A 19,538-nucleotide genomic window follows, 5' to 3' on the forward strand; every position below is an offset into this window, starting at 1 on the left:
GGGGTTGCTCGACGAATCTATTCGCACGCGTTGCAGGCACGGATACGTCTCAATTATATGAAAATTCCTCGTGAATGGGCACGATCTCCCACTGTAGATACGTTTTATACGAATACTTGGTTTTACCTTTATAAACCAGATTGTACAATTTGTGAAACCACATCACGTATATAAAGCTAAATAAATCTGTGACGCGAGTCTTTTCAAATGTCCCACGTGATAGATTGGATCCGCCCCTGAACTCGTACTCCAACGCTCGTCCTTGTTGACAGAGCCGGCACTACGCGTCCTTCTGGTCCTCTCTTTCTCCCCTCTCAATGGCCCACATTTCTTTGCACAATTGCAGAGGCACAGAGGGTGGCTGCGTTGCCCGGGTCCCCTTGGTTTTTCGCGCAGGAACTCGGCGGAAAAAAGGGATGGAGGGTCCTTTCAGCGATGTACCGGGTCGCACAGCATTGTGTCACCATCACCGCTCGGTTCTCGTGCTCCCATTATTATATCATAATATTATATCGTGACTTCCGTCGAGGATTGTTCCGCGGAAAGGGGTGTTATGTGTAGCCACGTGCACCGCGGGTTTTGTCCCCTTATTAAGCGTTCACCCCGGTGCTGCGCGCGCGCTATGAGCAGCGCTCTGCTCGCGTGTTCTCCTCCCTCGTCTACGTTTACATAGACCGCACGTGCTCCCAGTGCTTTTCAATATTTACATGTATATTAGAGCGGCGAGATAATCCTGTCGCTTAAGGAGCTCTAGTATTTTAAAAGAAAACAATTTCGGTCGTGATAAAGCTACGATCCACGCGCCGCTGAAAGGATTACGCTGGGGAAGCAGAGAGCGAAGATGAGTTCATCCATCGTCGAGGAATTATCGAGGACGCTTAACGAGGTGTACGTTACGGACACGTTGCACGTTACGAACTGTTTGGTCAGCTGTTGACACTGTTCTTTGTGTTCGGGATCAGTGTTGCGAACAGTCGCGGCTTGATATGCAACGAGCGACGATAACAAGCACTCTATACGAGTCATGTACACAGGTATACGCGACGTAGGTACCTATGCAATTCGATGTAATTATCGTTTCGTCACAGGTATTCGCTGTATCGGGTACGTCGAGAGAATCGTAAACTCGGCCTAGTTTTTTCGTTACACTTTTCATTGTCTAACGACCTCCTTTTAATCGTTTGCGAAAAAGCTGACAATGAGAAACTGGCCTTTAAAACTTAAACTCGACGCAATGTTAAACAGGAGGAAAACACGAACAACTTATTGCCAATCCATGTTATGCTAATTTCATAAAGTGCACGACCCATTATTGATTCGATACTAAACGGCGAACAAATATAAAGCAATTAGAGGGGACTAAACGAGACCCGACACGAATTACCATGCTTCTACGCTGGTTGTCCTCGGTGTTTTATTAAATCGAGGGGGACACGGTCACGTATTTTTGAGCATAAGGATTCCCCGGGGCGCCGCGCCGCTCGTCCGTTTCGGCTACAGACAGCCACGGTGATAAATTTTCAGCTAAGAAGCGGCCTTAATGACAGTGACTCCGTTCGAGTGGCAATTCCGCCGTTCTCCGGCTCTTGGTCCGACGCCGAGGGAAACGTGCAATTGATTCGATCGAAGAACATTCCTCGAAGCAGGTACAAGTGCCGCGTGCAATATCAATGCGATCCCCGCCTAATTATTTAAATTACTCACTGCCTTATAGAATTCTTAATCAATCCATGTCAGACGTGTGCTCTTCCGTGATCGAGCCTCCTTTCGCCTGACGCGGTTTTCTTTGTATTCTAAATTCGGTTTAAGCGAACGTTTATCCACTCGACACGAACATTCGTCGAAATTTTGTTGTATTTTCTGTTGTATTCTCTCGACACTTTTCTCGCCACTGCCAAACGAGCTTGATTCGCAAACGAATAGGAATTTCGTAGATCGTTGGCAAGCCACATTTCAACGGAATCTCCTCGAAACACGCGCGTTTCTCCGGAATTATTCCGCTATGTTGGTTCTCGATTTACACTCGGCTGTATTTACTCGACGCTCCAAACGCGGCTCTACTGAAATAGATTCACTCACGACCGCCACGAGGAATGGTAGAAAAGCAGCCGGATTCTGTTCCCTCGTCGACGACTTCCTTCGCCCGATTACATTTCCACTGTTACCGTAAGCTGTCGATGCTTCTGCTTTAAATAACAGTTTAACTCACCGTTTCTTTCGAGATTCGTACAATTTCAGTTCTACTTAGTTCATAAATTCTTTACGGTTCGATAAAAACAACGTAGGCAGGAAGCAATTAAATACTATGAATTTAGAATTTTTATTCCGTAATCTATGCCGGAAATAATGCAACGGAATTTCTAAACGACTTCCACGATTACCTAGTTGCCAACATCCGTCGCTGCGAGATATTTTCGTGTAAACGAAAACGATTCATCCGAGAAATGGATTCGAACGTATCCTCGTACGATGCGCGTTTCCGGTCACCGGTACGAGCAATAAGGCGACCTGCAAGAGGTCGTTTTTCTCGTTAGTGTGTCACGGTGCCACTCCTAGCGGTACACCGCACACACACACACACACACATCGGTTCTTCGTTGTTATGCAAAGAACATTTTCTTGTCGTTGAATCAGCACGGTTTCTTCTCAACCAGAGATCCACGCTACATCGCTCTTCTTCCTACATCGCGCTCTTACCGGTCTATTGTCATTCACGTGACTCGAGATGACAGAATGTGCAGATATTACAGTTCCACAAGTGATTCGCTTTTTGAGAGAGATCGAGCTCCATTTTCCAACGTGATATTTCGCCAAGTGCATCGGCCGGTCGTTGCACCGTCCGTTGCACTTTTCACGGTTGAACTTCCAGGTGGAGCGTCTCGTCGTCGCTAAATGTCATTCGTAACGCATCCTTGCAAATGCTAGCGTAATATACGGTAACGTTCAATTCCGGGTCGTTGCCTCGGCGGCAAATAATCGACAATATGCTCGCTCCGTTACCTACATGCAGTTCCAGCAATTTTAAGAATTACAGATTAACAGATGTAAAAAAGAAGCTTTCTAAATCTTCAAATATCCGAATCTAAAAACATTGCCAAGTTTTTAATATTTAAGGTGGTAGATATACTAAATTGTTGGACGATGATGTAAAGTAGCGATCATTTGGTCTCATGTACAAGTTCAACGTTTGGATAATGATAAAAATCAATGTTTGTCAGACTGTTTCGTAGTCAGAATTCCTCCTCTATGCTGTATCTAACAAATGACCGATTGGAACGGGAACTTTCAGTATTCGTATTGTACGCTACACGACCAGTGTATGATCGTCTAATTGAATATTTTATATCGTGACAGACGTCAGTTAATATCTTGTAGTTACAGCTCGGCCACGATGGTGCTTCCACTTCGCGGTAGCCGTAATGAAAGACAATGCATACTAAACGCGTCGTAGGTAGCTGTACCGGCGTGTTGTAACATCGCTGCGAGTCACAAACAACTCGACGAGCGGAATGTGGCTCGCAAAGTTGGCGATTTCAAAGTCGTTCCCTTCGGCATTCTCCTCGGTCTTTTCTCTTTTAACGCGAGAAACTCGTTTTTTCGGGACGGTATTGCTTCTCGAGCTTCTTTGTTTCGTCGCTTTCCGCGAGCGTTGAAAATCGCGTGGGTGCTGTCGAAGGTCCCGGAGATCTCGATAGGAGAGCAGCGTGGTCTCGCGGCGAGTCCTAAAATTCGCGAAATATTTATAGACCGCAGCTGCACAATCGCGTAGCTTTGTAGTCTCGTGAAAGCGAGCTTCCTCTCTTCGACCCATTTATATTCGTATCTTCGTAGCTGATGCAACGTAACGGTGCGTAAAAACCGCGTGGCACTCCGGGTCAACGCTGGAAAAGATCATCCCATTAACGGTACACCCGCGACGTCCTTTGAATTCGTCGCGTGCCTCGCGACAACTCTCTCGCATAGAAAAGAGATATGTAGTTAGCTCGTGTACTCGACGAGAAACCAGGCAACCTCTATGCACTATGCGAATTACGAAGATGACAAGAAACGAGTACTCGTTTACTTCTTTTCGGGCAACTCCAAACAAGAACTGTAAATTACCATGTAAATTTATAGCTCGGTTTGATTACGCTACGAAGAACGCCGACTCTTAAAAGCTTCTGCACGAGACACAGACTCGTGACGAGAAAGAGAGCTCTAGGAGCTTGACATCGGTACATTGTTCTCGCTTTTAGCCTGCAGCAGCTGTAGTAAGAGACTCTGTTTCTTTCAGATGCAAAGACACCTTGTTGAACAACATAGAACACGCTTTTAGCGTCCACAAATCTTAAAGAGCGTCGTTTAAAAAAAAAAAAAACAATCGAATACTGTTCAAGTCACACACTCAACTCAAAATTCACGAGCCTCTACGGTCCGATTCACACCCTGGAGAAACGATACGCATGTCACGTAGACGGTTCCACTTTCCCCAGCATGTGGTTGGTAATAGTCACTTTAAACGATGTTCAGACGGAGAGTGGTAAGGATTTTGGGGGTCCGAGTCGTTAAATCAGGCAAACATGGAACGGAACAGCTGTGAAAATTTGTTTTTCAGACAGGCATGCATACACGTGTGTCTGTCGCGCATATTTCCCGAAGAGCAGCAGAAACGGACCGGTTTTCTTCGGTTTCAAGAGGCGGCGAGGGATGAAACCCTTGAGCCAGCCGACACCCTTGTCGACGTCTTCCCGTATACAAGGGGTTGTGTCTCGGCTTTGGTACTCTCCCTGTCTCTCTCTTTTCTCTTCTCTTTCTCCGCGATTGTGAGAAGTGGGCCGCTCGTGCGAAAGAATGGACACAAAAGGGACGGGGGTGCGCAGTCCGGGACGAATATCTTCGACTGCGCCTATCCGTGGATGCGAGTACACGTTTGCAAAGTTGTGTGCTGGATTCTCAAAGCTTCATTGTAACCGCTCCTCGCGAGAGAAACACGAAGAAGGTTGCTTGTGCGAGAGCCGCGACGAGTTCACAAGCGCGCACGACCGGCAATCGAAGGGAAAGAAAAGAAGAGGCCGGCCTACTCGACATGCAAGAGGAAGAAGGGCGTGTGCTCGAATTGAGCCGTAGGTTTCTGGCCGCGTAGAAACAAATGTATGTACGAGGAAACCTTTTGAAGCGAGAAAGACGCTCCAGCCTCCGGGCATCCTTTTATGTCGCACCCCATCGGCCGATTTTATCTCCGCAACAGTTGCTCCGTACACCCGAGGGAGCGTAATTAGTGGATCGCGACGGATACCTTGACTCTCGGCAATTATGGGGGACTTCGACGTTACGGGGAATAATAGCATTTCAATTCACGATGGGTTGTAATAGCGGGACAGCGTTGGCAATACGGTATAGGGTGGAATCGAGCAATTTGTTTCGCTAAACTAGCCCATTCCGATTCAATAGAGCTATCCAAATCACCAATAACGTTCCGCGTGATTATCGTTTAGAGAAAATAGGGAAAGTCACGCGAGGATCGTAGAATATTCCAAGAATTACGACATGGAAATCCGATAACCGGTCTCAGTAATAATTCCATGGGACAATAACGTAAACAGGACGCGCGATAGGACCCAACCACGTGGTCGTTAAGTCCGCTGTGCGTAAATCATCGAGCGTGCACAGGGCCCGGATAGGAAGCGTCGTGAAACTCTGACGCACATGTCCCGGATACGGGGTCTGGGTATGACGTGGAAAGAAAAATACAGAAAGCTGGCGCGCGCTCGCTCGCTCGCTCGCTCGTTCGTTCGCCATACCAAAGTATCGTGGCTCTAACGAGGATAGGGGTTTAAGGCTGCGGTCGCAGACTTGGGAAGTCGTACATTCGCGACCGCAAGAGAAATTAAATCTACCAAGTTATTGCGCGGAATGTTCCAAGTCGTCTCGTACGAATGGCGAACGAACGACCGAGAACATCGAGTATTCTCGGACGAAAAAATAGAAGGAACGCGCGAACGGTGTTTCTATGTTACTGTAAAGCAAGAATTTATAAGAATGAAGATTCTAACAGGTTGCTGTAAATTTGTTTCAATTTTTCTTGTTCATTGGATCGGATCTTAAATAGACCCATATCTATGTACGGAGAACTTTTCCGCTGTTCCATTGATCAATGTTCTGATAGATCAATTGAGAGGGGCCCATTATCGTTGCTCCGAATCTCCATCCGGAGAATAATCCCCCCGATATATCCCACCCCAACAAAACATTAGGGGTGTTTTCTGTTTCCGGAATCGCGAGACGGTCAAAGGGGCCGATGATAAAGGCAATAAACACGCGTGTCTACGACCGCCATCTCGTTGGATCTTCATTGATAAATTGAGGTTGGTTCGTCTCCCTTAAAGAAGCATTAAACAATCGACCCCCTCTGACCATCGGTTAACCGAACATGTCCATCTTCGTAACGCCGTGAAATTAGCCATGACACGTCCAGATAAGAACGAAATAATTCTTCCAACGGCCTTTTCAATTTCCTATTCTGTTTGTTGTATGCAGATATCGCCATGGACTGGTCGGATCACGCGTTATGGTGGCCCGAGAGGAATCACTGGCTCACCAGAACGAGAAGCACTTTGGATCAGTATGGTGTTGCCGCGGATGCGCTTCTCCACTTCACACCGATGCACAAAACTCTGAGAGTACAGTTGCCGGACACGCGTTGCCTCGACTGCAAGGTCGACTTCTCCGTAAAGACGTTCAACGCCGTGATTAATCTGTGCAAGGAACTTGGTGAGTCTTTCCTCTAGGAATTCCTCAGAAATAACCGGCACCGTGGTCCTATAAGAAGATACGATTTAAAAATTCAAGGTTTTATTTTTTTAAGATTTGAAACGACGACTTAAGTGTTTCTGAGTCGGTGGTTAATTGGCAGCGAGACGTGTAAATCGGTTTGAAATTTGAAACTTTGATGGTGTTAAACGGTCGCTAAGGTCGGCCGTTATAAAATGGAATTTCAGCATAGGCGGCCAGTTCGCACGACACCTAGCCGTGATGGTGCTAATTGGTCCTGATAATAAAATAAAATTGTTAAATTCCCAGTCACGCGAAGGTCGCGCCAGCCTTCGTGTCCGAGGCTGAGCATGGTTGTTCTAACGAGCAGTTTTTTTAATCAAGGAAGTGGTTCGCCGCGATAATGAAGGCATTGTATCGCGCCGCCTTGCCTTACAGTTGCAAGAAGAATTCTGCCGAGAAAATATTCTTCTGTAGGGCGGCACGGTAATTAATCGAGACGGTTTCACAGTGTAACAAGCTCTCGCACCACGGGAAAACGACGCTCGATAGAAATTGCCAACTCGTGAAATTATTTATCCGCGTCACCGCGACGGTTATTACGTCTCGTTTCTTGTTTTTTGTCCACATAGTAGCGGACAGATGACCTCGCCGATAGCCTCGTGTCATACTCATAAATAGATATGGTAACGCGTGAGCTCTTACGTACTGTCGTTATTTTCTCGTAATAGAACAAATTACATATGGTAAAAAGCATATGCAAACCGTGTATCATTGCAAAATAAGAAATATATGGAGATTAAGACACCACCGGTTGTAGTTACATCTTCGAAAGATTTCGACAACGTTTTTAAAATAAATGTTTCCTATTGCAACGTTTAGGTATCAGACATCCAGAAGAATTATCATTTTGCAAACCGCTTGAGTCGAATCACTTGAAATATAATTTGAAAGATCTTCCGGCGAAGAAGAAAATCGAGAATCAAAAGAACGGCCATTGGAACGTCCCCGCGGACACGAACACGTTCATTCCAGTGAGTCAGAGTCCCAGAGGATCGACGGGCAGTCTGGACCAGAGCAGCCCTTTCATGTGCGCGCCGGTCACACCCAACAACAGAAATCACAGCACGCCGATCAGCTCGCCCGTCTCGGTAAGTACGAATCTCTATACCGAACCACTAGTTGTGTGTATCGTGGATCTGGTCGATCGATAGGATCGGGAATATCAGAGAGAGCCAGACCGGACCTGTTATGGTAATAAATAATCCCCGATCGACCTGATTGCCACGGCTATGATTTATCGATATTGGCCTATCATTACCGCTTACGAAGTCGTTCATCTCAGAAAACTAATTTGCTTCTCGCGAGCGGCCCGTTTTTCCGGCCGGCGGTAGTCATTAGATGTATTTATTGCTCGGCTGCGAGCACGATCTCGCCTGTGCTAACGTACACTCACGTTTCGCTCTTTTGCCTGCGTTTCTTCCAGCAAACCGGTACCTGGAAGAGGAACAACAACTCGTCGGGTTTTGGTAGCACCGGATCGTTCAACGCCAACAATAGCACTATGAGTCTTGAGGTATTGAACGGTGGGCTGTCCGAGTCTCTAGCCCAGAGTCCGACCACCATCTCACCGGAGGTACGGGCAAAATTGATCAGGCCGAAGAACCTCGTGGAACGCGCCAGGATGAACGTGGCCTGGCTCGATTCGTCCTTGTCGATCATGGAACAGGGAATACGCGAATTCGACACCCTGAGGCTGAAATTCAAGTTCTACTCCTTCTACGATCTGAACCCGAAGACGGACGCTGTCAGGATCAACATGATTTACGAGCAGGCCAAATGGCAGCTGCTCGCCGAAGAAATAGACTGCACCGAGGAGGAAATGCTCATGTTCGCTGCGCTGCAGGTATTTTTCTTACCGTTTTGGGTCTAACGACGACGACCGAGCCTTTTAGTCTTTTCCGTTTGCGAGAATTTGCGCTGTAGCACCGCGACGGCCAGCCGCTGCGCAATTGTTTACGCGGCTAACGTTTTCACGATCCAAACATCCGGCGCTCGCCGACCGGATCGATCTATATATATCTACGTCCAGAGACGGTCTTGGCGAGCGGCAGACTGAAATAGCTGACGATGACACGAGACATCGCAGCGGAGGATTCGTTTCTAAAATTGTGGAAAGATCGGCATATCGGGACATCTGAAAATAGGAACGCAGAAAGTAAGAAAAGTTTGCTCGACGATCGTACGGAACGTTTGCCCAATTAAAGACACTCGTCCGCCTTTACGATAAATCGCCTCCGCTCGGTTCTATCTTTCCATGCAAATCTCGTTTTCTTAAACCGATTAACAAATCGAGAAAACGTTGGCATCATCGATCCGATACACGCCTACCGGTTTCTCTGTCGTGGTTATCGGATCAAGAAAGAGGAAACTCCTATCTAAGGTAGAAACGCGGTGGACATTGGACACATTTGTATTCTGTGACGCAGGTGCAAGTGAATCTTCAGGCGAGCGTACCGCAGCCGAGTTACGACAGCAATGGCGCCTCCTCTCCGGTCGAGGACGACATTGATGCTGCCTTGACGGACCTTCAAGTCACTTTAGAGGGCAGTAATATTAGTAATGGCCCCAGCGACATCACCCAGGTGCCCGAGTTGTGCGACTACCTTCGCTTTTTGAAGCCGAAGCGTTTCACCTTGAAGGCATTTAAGCGCTACTGGGTCACGTGCAGGGACCTTCAGTTGAGGCTATACAAGAGTCGGGAGGAGACGAATAGCACCGAGTCGCCTGCCCACGTGATCAATTTGCGTGGATGCGAGGTCACGCCCGATGTCCATCTCTCGCAAGGTCGTTACGGGATCAGGTTGGAGGTGCCCAGTGCCGAGGGCATGACCGAGATGTGGATCAGATGCGACAATGTGAGTACCACCCAGCCTCCGCCCTCGTCCACGCCGACGTTCGCATTTGAAATTTAATTAATCTGCAATTAGCAACCGTTAGATCAAGTGACTTTAGCGGCTTTACCGTCTCTGCGTGGGAATTACCGAGTTCTCTGTTGCTCGTTGCAGGAACAACAATATGCGAAATGGATGGCGGCGTGCAGATTAGCGGCGAAGGGGCGTTCTCTCGCAGACGCCTCTTACGAAAGCGAGGTAAACAGTATCACGGCTTTCTTGCAATTGCAAAGGCCCGCCCCTGCACCTGCGATCAATCCCAGCGCTCTTGATATTGTGCCCGAAGATTACGTCGCGCCTAGATTCGCAAAGAAGTTCAAAGGAAAGGTAAGTTACTTGTTTCTGTAATTGTTCTCTTCGGGAATTGATTTCTTTTTTCTATATTCGTAGCTGGTTCAGAGGATTTTGGAGGCACACGCTAACGTGAAAGATCTGCCTCTAATCGAGGCCAAACTGAACTACATTAAAGCGTGGCAATCTCTTCCCGAGTATGGGATCTCTCTGTTTGTGGTTAGATTCGCTGGAAAGAGTAAAGACGAACTGTTGGGGATCGCTAATAATAGGCTGATGCGGATGGAGCTGCACAGTGGCGATCACTTGAAAACTTGGAGATACAATACGATGAAGGTGAGCGGATTTATCTGTATATAACTGTTAAGGACCTGGTATATGTAAAGGACTTTGTACTATCGGCATCTTATTTACACAGGCATGGAACGTAAACTGGGAAGTAAAACATATGATGGTTCAATTCGAGGAAGAGAATATTATCTTTGAGTGCCAGTCTGCAGACTGTAAAGTCGTTCACGAATTCATTGGAGGATATATATTCTTGTCGATGCGATCGAAAGAGGCGAATCAAACGTTGAACGAAGAGATGTTCCACAAACTGACCGGTGGATGGGTTTAGATACCAGAGGAAAAATATTTCATTCGATAAACCTGCGACATTTATCGAAGTGTTAAATTGTTTGTTATTCGTGAGAATGGAAACTCTGATCTGAGAAACAACGCCATACGTTGGCTGACATTTGTAAAAAATACTTAAATCTATATCTAGACGTTTTATTATAGTATTTGTAAATAGAGAAATTGTATCGTCTGTATACAACTGTTGCTCTCGTGATGAGTGCATCTTTTATTTCACATAGGAAATGACTTGTTCTTGGCGAATTGATCATTCGCTCGAAGTACGAAATAAAAAGGGTGATTCATTGCAACCTCGAGATAAAAAATCGTTTGTAAAGCAACACGCGCATAATAGCGAGTTATTTTATATTTTACAAATGAAACACGCACAAAATCGACCAGAGTAAACCACGCCTTCTGTACACGCGATGCTGATAATCCAGGCCACGAACGGATTAATATTTTTACAAGGATAAGCATGTTATATTTGAGTTGCCCTCTAGACTCAACCTCACTAGATAATATTCTTTATGATTTTTTCGATCGCCCAGATCAATCTCTCTCAGGCAAAATATACGTGTACGTGTAGTTTTAACATGAGAGGGTGCTATGCCGGGCGAGATTGACACAGAAGCGAGGATATATTGAATCGTGTAAATTATTTGTTGTTTTAGTGTAAACTATATATATTAAATATATTTACTTGTACCGTTACTTATTACTTACTTATATTATGTCACGTTACCGAACGTGTAATCAAAAATTATAGTTTTGTATATTAATAGATGCTAGTTGTACAATAAACTTAATTATTATCATCCTCTTAGATTTATTCCCGATTTATATAGATCGCTATTCATGATATTATGCACTATTAAAACTGTGATATTCTTTATTAAAAGTATGCGTTATTAAAAACCATGTATATATCAACAATAATCAGCAATGTAAAAAAAATGTATTATAAACATTCGTGTGTTCGTCGACGTTCGACGCACGAACGACGCTGGTTCATCCTTGTCGGTCCTATGTTTCTTCATTCAATGGCAGACAACTGTGTATCTTTTCCCGCATTGTCCGTAGCCTTTACGATGGTACCATGATTTTGATTCTCAGTATTCTTGAATGACGGTAATCCTCTTAGTACTACGGGTACGTTGCCACCCCCTGCAGCCCCTGCTCCAACTAAATTTCCTCCGCCTCCACAAGTCTGGTACAATGTAAATTATAAAAAATGTGGACGCATAATGTGCTGGAAATTTTATATTTGTTTCTTATTTAAGATGAATCACCTGCGCGTGAATAGGCGGTGCTGAATGTACTAATCGACCAGTAAGAGATCCAGGTTTCTCTTTCTTCGTGCGTACCCATTCATGGCCTAGAACTCTTTCTAGCGTTAGCCTCAAAGTAATGTCCGGTTCCAGAATATGTTTCACGATACTCTTTGCCAGTGCAGATACCGTTTCCCGTACTCGGGATCGAAACATCCAGTTCCTCGACATCTGATCCTTCAATAGTTTCTTTAGGTTCGAATCGTCGAAGGGCATGGAGGCGTTTAGCATGATAAATAGGATTATCCCAAGGGACCAGACGTCGGCCAGTTTTGGGTTGTAGGGGGTACCGGAAACAACTTCCGGTGCAGCGTATGCCGCAGAGCCACAATAAGTCTCGCTGAGAACGCGTCTACCTTCGTGATCAACGCAGAATCTCGCAAAACCAAAGTCTGCAAGCTTGACATTGAACTTCCTGGATAACAGAATGTTCTCACATTTAAGGTCACGGTGGGCGATATTCTTCCCGTGGAGGTAGTGCAGACCGGAAGCCATTTGTCTGAACCAAAGCTTCGATTGTTGTTCCGGTACAACACCATTTCTTTTTACAAAATCCAGGAGGTCGCCATTGTCTGCATAGCGCATGAATATGAACACTCTTGGACCACGCTGCAATATACTATGCACCTGTAATTTTTTTTACCGATCGTTAAATAACGTATTGTTCCGTTAACATTCTGGTCTTACTTGAATTATATGAGGATTTTCAATCTTTGTAAGGATTTCGAGTTCACGAGGAAAGAACTTGTTGAGGAAATCGAGCGGTGCTTTTTCTTTGTCGAATATCTTACAAGCTAATCGCAATTTCTTCGAGCTCGTTCCGTCCACATATTCCGCCAGGTGTACGGTCGCATACGAGCCCTAACATTTACAAAATTCCAGTTTGCCTCCGGGAATAATTATACGATAATATAAAAAGAATTCGGGTTACAAAAAATAAAAAGTATAAAGAATATATGCTCGTCCTACGAAAGAGATGAGAACGCGGGAACGTTTGAAGGAACGTACAGAGTTTAAAAAGAAACAGACGACACAATATTGCAGAGCAAAAAGCAGGTAGAGGGGAACTGGAAGAGGTTAACGAACAGGTGGGGAATAGAGGGTTAGGGATAAATAACCTGTCCGATTTTTTTGCCAATAAGATAGCCCCGCTGCTCAAGAGCGTTCACCTCCGAATTTCGGGGGCTGAGTTGCGTGGCCATGCCAGTGGATCTTCATTGGACTTCGGATCCTGATAACAGATAACTGGTTCTTCTTCTTCGTTACACACCTCTCGTCTCCTTTCGTTTCTTCGTACAGATAACTTACTTCCTTTTTATTCTGTACCGTGACAAGTTTCTCCAACTTCCCCCTTCGGGGCGCCTACCCGTATCTTCTTTGAACGTGATTCAGTCAATTTTGTCGCCAGAGATGTAGCACTTCACGCTCCGCAAGGAGCCGGAGCACGCCTCGCTGATTATCACGTCGATGAACCCGAGTCGGGGAACCGTTCTGTCATTTCAAATGGCTGTGTACACTAGAATTTTGAGCGTCGACACCAGCTTGTACCTGGTACGGAACGGGGCAGAGGAAAAGATCCGTGTCTCATTCGAATACAGCCATAATATTCAAAAACAACAAACGATCGATTCTCGAGAGTGATTTCGCCTAGATTCGCTTTAAAAGTATGTTCAAGTCGCTTCTTATACACGTGGTATATTTTATAAATATATTTTTTGCTCCTAACTTCGTTATATACATGTTAGGTGTGAAATAAATCAATATTTGGATTTATTAAGAATTTTTATTAAACGTTATTATACATTGCGTAAAAACGAATTACGCAGCCGGATCATCACCTTTAGTAGTACGTGTGTAAATAAGTTGTGCATGATGCTGTACAACTTGCTTAATAAGTCCTTTTTGTTGCAATTCAATCAGTGCTCTCCTAGCAAGTGAACCACGAATTTTTAACCTTTCACTAACAATGGAGGGTGTGATCAATTTGTATTGTGGCACTTCCTTGAGTAGTTTTTCATATGTGCCTTTGTCGAACAACACCTGATTGTTTAACTTATCACGTACTTTTCCTTTGGACCACTTCTATAATAGATAAAATTAAGAAAAGATTTAGGTATCTATCTAGATTTATTCTTTTAAACATATTTTTTTATAAAATAGTATCAGTCTCATTAAATCAGCTTTTTACTTCCACTGTTCGTCAAGATTATAAGTTTACATCATTTAACATATTTTACAAATTAATCCATGACTTAAAACAACTATCATACAAACCTTCTTCTTAGCTTTGCCACCAGATCCACCTTCTTTTTTCTTTTGTGTTTTTTGTGGCTGCTTTGAAGACCCCTTAGTATCCTTTTTCGGAGGCTAAAATACGAAACAAAATTAGATCAAATGTTCAACAAGATATAAGTATTAAGAAACGATGTTGGTTATTAATCAGGCTCATTAAATCAGCATTATACTATCACAAAAGCAATCAAGAATGAGTTTTTTCATCATAATGATTTATTAAAGCAATTATTAACTCTAAATATAGAATAAATAATGTACTTTATAATACTGTTTTTTCTTTCAATAATATTTCAAAGTGTCAACAAAACATAGGGTCAAGAGAAGAGGTTAGAACTGCCATGTTTATGAAATCAAAATAAGTTCCCATTTTGTATAATGGACATAAATTAATTTCGATCCTTTGAAACTAATTAAACAATATTCTAAGTAAACAAAATCGTCTTAAAATGAAATATCTTATTTGCACTGTATACACCATGTGGATGAAATCGCTCAGAAAGGTTATCCGTGTATTCATACATTATACATACAAAACTTTCCAATTAATTTTCAAAATGATAACACTGCACTACACAGAAATGGGATCTTTAAAACATAGATGAAATTATTTTATGTAAGTACTATTAAAATAGAAATAAGATCTTTCTCATAAATACTCACCATGATGGCCGTCGATTCAGAAAGAAAAGGGAAGTGAATATATCGCCATTTTGAATGCGTATCTCATTTAGTGCCCTCTACTTTACTGCGTTAGTCAATGTTACTTCAAAAATATTAGAAAATTTAAAAAGTAACTGAGTTATGGGTAGATAAATTAATCATTTTATTGAAATTAATTTTTTCATTGCAAAATTGTTAAGATAAATTCATGAGATATATCATACGTATTATAAGTGACATTGAATTTATGTCAAATCTATTCTGTATTTATTCAATGATTCTAACCACTACCATAGAGAATCAATAACTTCGCGTGTGGTATGAAAATGGTAAGAGTGTCAGATAATTCCCAAAACACGAAAAAGAAGTGAATGTCAGGTCTACTCTGTCCTTAGTCAATGCTATCGCTGTCAGTCACTGTCGTCGTCACTGACCACGACCACTGAGGAGTGGCTGTAACGTGTGAAGTATGGCGCCACGCCGTGTGTTTTTAAGTCCCGGTTTTTCATATCTTTGACCCGCTGACAAAATGTATTCGCGCTAAGAATACTTTTTGGTGTCATTTAATTAACAACGAACGTCCATTTGTATTTAGTTTTATACAAGAAGGTATTTTTTTCTTCTCTTAACGTTACCTTATGTGGGGTTAAGATACCTTTCACTGTTCGAAACTTAGTGTCAATCGTGTTTTTATTCTGTATGTGTTACGTTACGTACATGTCACGTACATCTTTATTATATTACTGTATATGTTAACGTTAAATAAATACAATAGAACTCCACTTGTCTAAGTGAAATTTTAGTTAATGACTGATTAACTGAACTTTTGTTGGTTGAATTTATTTATTTGACTTTGCACACCAATTATATGAATGGAGAAGAGTACTGGGTTTAATTGTTGAGTTGCTATTCTATGAACTATAATCGTATAAATTGTTTATCCCCTGACAACTTTTATACAGGTGAATGGAGTTTTATTGTACTCGGATGGAACAGCTAAAATGTTGACAACGTGGCAATTCATCGTAAACAATATGTTTCATTTAGGAAGATAATTTCTGACATCGTTAATATATGTGACGAATAGTTAAGTGAGAGTATCGTTATTCAGCTGTATGTTGGTCCGTGCATTGTCGACATATTTTTAATTTTATCGTGTGAATATTTTTGTTGAAGTGCAAGATTTGATTGTATTTCGGTTTATAGAACATGAAATTATTGACTTTCTTTGTATATTATGGTAATTTTCGACGCCTAGAATTAAAAGATGCTAGTTTTAATTTCAGGAATCTAGCGGTCCCAAAGTTACATGTATGTAAAGTTGAGCGTTTTAACATATTTTAAGTACAAGTTACTTTGACGCCATATTTACTTCTATCCATGATCCGTCCAATCATTGGAGTCGCTGGCTGTATACAAATGCACGTGGATGACAGCCATTTTGCCGCGGGATTTTGAATCGTGAGTCTTGAATGAGGTTTCAATAATACAATAATAATATTCGGCGAAGTTCAGTTTTTCGTTCATCTGTACGGGCCAATCAAATGATGGATAAAATGTTGACATAATAACCTGTAAGATATGCTAAAAATGTTTAGTTTTATATATACATAAATATTGTACTACTGGATTTCTAAAGTTAAGATCTGCATTTTTGAATTCTATGTGTGACTATTAGATGTCAAAAAGAAAGTCAATAATTTTATGGTTACCTAAAACCAAAGTTAAGCTTAGGATTTTTTGTTTAAATGTTTCTGTTAAGATATAAATACAATTAATTAGGAAAAGGTTCATTTGAAAAGACTTTTTTTCGAAAAGCATAGTACAAAAGTTCATTTTATTAAAAAATTACTTTTTCTATTTTTAGGATAAGCTTCATTACTGCAAACAAGCTTGTACCAGAGAAAATGCTTCCACTTTCGCACAAAGATTCAAAGAATCTTGGCAGTAGGATAAAGGAGAAGCTGTTGGGATGGAAACGTTTAATATTCTCTGATAAAAATACCAGGAATTTATTTTTATTTCTTTTATTGAATTTATCCTTTGCCTGTGTTGAATTAATGTATGGAATATGGACAAACAGTTTGGGTTTAATATCAGACAGTTTCCACATGTTCTTTGATTGTACTGGTTTATTATTTGGCTTGGCTGCATCAGTTATTACAAAGTGGAGAGCAAACGAACGATACTCCTATGGCTATGTTAGAGCAGAAGTTCTGGGAGGATTTGTTAATGCTCTGCTTCTGTTCTTTATTGCTCTCTTCATTATGTCAGAAGCTGTGGAAAGAGCCATTGAGCCTCCGGAGATAAAACACGAAAGACTTCTGGTTGTGTCCATTATGGGATTAATAGTTAATTTAGTAGGAATGTATGTATTCCGTCATGGCCATGGACACAGCCATGGAATGGGACATGGTCACTCTCATTCTCATGGAAGTCATGCACATTCTCACTTGAATCATAGCCACAGTCACGATCATCATGATATTGAAATCGATCCATCGTTCAGTGGTACAAACTCTCAAATCATGAAAGGAGTTTTTCTGCATATCTTAGCAGATACTCTTGGATCTGTGGGTGTAATTATATCAGCAGTGCTGATGCGCTTGTTTGGCTGGTTTATAGCTGATCCAATTTGTTCTATGCTGATCTCAGTATTGATAGTTTTAAGTGTGCTTTCCCTGATGAAAGACTCGTGGGAAATACTGATGCAAAGGCAACCAGCTGCATTGGACCACATTTTACCACAGTGTTATAACAAGGTGACTCAATTAGCTGGGGTATATAGTGTGCAAGATCCACATTTCTGGACACTGTGCTCAGATGTGTACGTTGGGTGCTTGAAATTGGAAGTTGCCAGAACAGTAGAGCCTAAATACGTTGTAGCACACACACAAATGATTTTCCAAGCAGCTGGAGTAAGGCATCTAACTGTTCAGCTAGATTATGCACCTATGTGATCTATGAAAAGCATGCATGTCATAAAGTGTTCTTACATGTGCTCCAAGACTGTATCTATTTGTGGAGTTTGTCAAAAGCAAGCAAGAAACATTGCACTCATGCAAAATATTCTTGCCATTTTAAAATTATGCAGATATCTTGTTCTAAGCAACAGTGAATATCATCTTGGGTTACAAATTATTTAAAAAATTTGTCGAAGTTAAAAGAAAAGAAAAAGAAAGAATAATAAAAATTCGCGACTCAGGATATCGATATTACTCTTAAGGATACGCCAATTTTGTAAAATTAGCGCATTTGATTACTTGCATCCATCACGAACGAAAATCATTGATTTCATTTCTTTATAATTCTGTTGTAAATATAGATATTCGTACTTTTCCATCAAATTGCAACTTATCTCTGTTTACAAGAACTTTAACTCTGTACTATCTATCGACAAAAAATCGCACGTCATGTTTTGTATTATCTACCGGAGTTTTTATATTAGAATGCATTTAAATGCATTTTCGAAGATCAAAGCTGCATTAAATTACATCTTTTTATCTTTGCAGGGCTAATTTAAGCCATAGCTATAAAAATGTTTCTACGTCGTCTTTGCATTGATTTGTATACAATTACTATTCACGGTAAAGTTTAAACATCATGGTCAATTGTGCGCAAAATGAAGGACAAAGAAAAGATCATATTCGCACATAATTACGGTGGCCATAACCATATACAGACAGCTACAGACAGCTAGTCACTACTATACAGAAAGTGTGAAATATACCTTATATAAATATAACTTTACAAAGTGTAATATAAATCGATATTCTTATGTCTAAACGAAGTTGTGTTTTCCTTATAATTTATCATATTTTCGACATATTATCCGCGTTAAGTAGATTCATCCCATTCGTATTAAATATTTACGAATGGTTAACGCGCATAGTCAGTATATTTATATTGATGAAACATCATTTCTATAAATATCCGATAGACAAATTGCGAATAATATCAAAATACCTATAGCAATAGGAAGATTCTTAAACGTTGCAAATGAAATTTTCTTCGTACATTTCATTTAATCGCACATAATTGAAACGAAATGAAGCATCTTCATTTAGAAAGTTTCATATACCATATTTCGCATTCACGGAAAGCGTTACCCATTTATTTTCATTCATGTTGTAATACATCTTTGGAAAAGTGATTATCAAATTAGAATTAACGACAGATTTGTAAGCATAAATTTTAAACATGACCAGGACATTCCATTATAGTCAAGGTATATTATTTGTATACTTGAGATTGTGATGATGTAAGCCAAAATATAGATATTGATAAAATGGAATGGAACCTCATAGAAATTAATAAGAATACTTAGTAAGAACGTAGAGAGGAATTTTTCTATCAAGTTTCTGTATCATCTTATACTGAGACGAACGCATTATTTGCAGCGCTATTCGATGAAACTACCACGACGAGCTATGTAATTTCTGAAATGAAAGCCAACGTTGTTACGTTTTATTTAATTATTGTATAAACGAAAAATTTTGAAGAGAATATCTTCGACATAAGCAAAGTGTAAATAATAAAGAAAAATACTTATAATAATCTTTGATCTGTCTCATTTACGGTCCTTTTACTAGTAGAATCTTTTTGTAGAAAATAGAGAGTGTTTTAATTTAACATAATT

General features: G+C 41.6%; 4 protein-coding genes across 8 annotated transcripts in view; 2 read left to right on the forward strand and 2 right to left on the reverse strand.

Moving 5' to 3' along the window:
* The window catches only part of LOC117207633 (unc-112-related protein-like), a 38,262-nt gene extending 26,831 nt beyond the window's left edge, over positions 1-11,431 (forward strand). Inside the window, exons 2-8 of the mRNA XM_033448017.1 lie at positions 6,517-6,750; positions 7,633-7,901; positions 8,237-8,656; positions 9,240-9,668; positions 9,819-10,031; positions 10,095-10,331; positions 10,414-11,431. Coding sequence (XP_033303908.1) covers positions 6,517-6,750; positions 7,633-7,901; positions 8,237-8,656; positions 9,240-9,668; positions 9,819-10,031; positions 10,095-10,331; positions 10,414-10,614 — 2,003 coding nt within the window. The 3' untranslated portion in view covers positions 10,615-11,431. The remainder of the gene's footprint in view (positions 1-6,516; positions 6,751-7,632; positions 7,902-8,236; positions 8,657-9,239; positions 9,669-9,818; positions 10,032-10,094; positions 10,332-10,413) is intronic.
* Positions 11,432-11,487: 56 nt separating this feature from the next.
* Positions 11,488-13,586, reverse strand: LOC117207637 (testis-specific serine/threonine-protein kinase 1). Of its 3 annotated transcripts, XM_033448026.1 has the most exons (5): positions 13,253-13,586; positions 13,063-13,175; positions 12,632-12,805; positions 11,906-12,571; positions 11,516-11,823 (listed from the first exon to the last, which is right to left on the reverse strand). In XM_033448026.1, exons 2-5 carry the CDS (start codon positions 13,144-13,146, stop codon positions 11,650-11,652), a joined length of 1,098 nt encoding a protein of 365 aa, XP_033303917.1. In that variant the 5' UTR covers positions 13,147-13,175; positions 13,253-13,586; the 3' UTR covers positions 11,516-11,649. The 3 variants fall into 3 exon arrangements, with proteins under 3 accessions (XP_033303918.1, XP_033303917.1, XP_033303915.1); XM_033448024.1 differs by having other exon boundaries at positions 13,063-13,586; XM_033448027.1 differs by lacking the exon at positions 12,632-12,805 and having other exon boundaries at positions 11,488-11,823; positions 13,063-13,586.
* Positions 13,587-13,707: 121 nt separating this feature from the next.
* On the reverse strand, positions 13,708-15,341 carry LOC117207641 (40S ribosomal protein S25). Its single transcript, XM_033448031.1, has 3 exons — positions 14,900-15,341; positions 14,219-14,311; positions 13,708-14,026 (listed from the first exon to the last, which is right to left on the reverse strand). Exons 1-3 carry the CDS (start codon positions 14,900-14,902, stop codon positions 13,763-13,765), a joined length of 360 nt encoding a protein of 119 aa, XP_033303922.1. The 5' UTR covers positions 14,903-15,341; the 3' UTR covers positions 13,708-13,762.
* LOC117207636 (zinc transporter 7) lies at positions 15,205-19,444 on the forward strand. 3 transcript variants are annotated; one of them, XM_033448021.1, is made up of 3 exons: positions 15,332-15,508; positions 16,186-16,360; positions 16,767-19,444. In XM_033448021.1, exons 2-3 carry the CDS (start codon positions 16,329-16,331, stop codon positions 17,857-17,859), a joined length of 1,125 nt encoding a protein of 374 aa, XP_033303912.1. In that variant the 5' UTR covers positions 15,332-15,508; positions 16,186-16,328; the 3' UTR covers positions 17,860-19,444. The 3 variants fall into 3 exon arrangements, with proteins under 3 accessions (XP_033303914.1, XP_033303912.1, XP_033303913.1); XM_033448023.1 differs by lacking the exons at positions 15,332-15,508; positions 16,186-16,360 and adding an exon at positions 15,205-15,228; XM_033448022.1 differs by lacking the exon at positions 16,186-16,360.
* Positions 19,445-19,538: the final 94 nt, after the last annotated feature.

This window comes from Bombus bifarius, unplaced genomic scaffold (assembly GCF_011952205.1).
Source record: "Bombus bifarius isolate JDL3187 unplaced genomic scaffold, Bbif_JDL3187 scf7180000008039, whole genome shotgun sequence".
NCBI classification, from domain to species: Eukaryota; Metazoa; Arthropoda; class Insecta; order Hymenoptera; family Apidae; genus Bombus; species Bombus bifarius.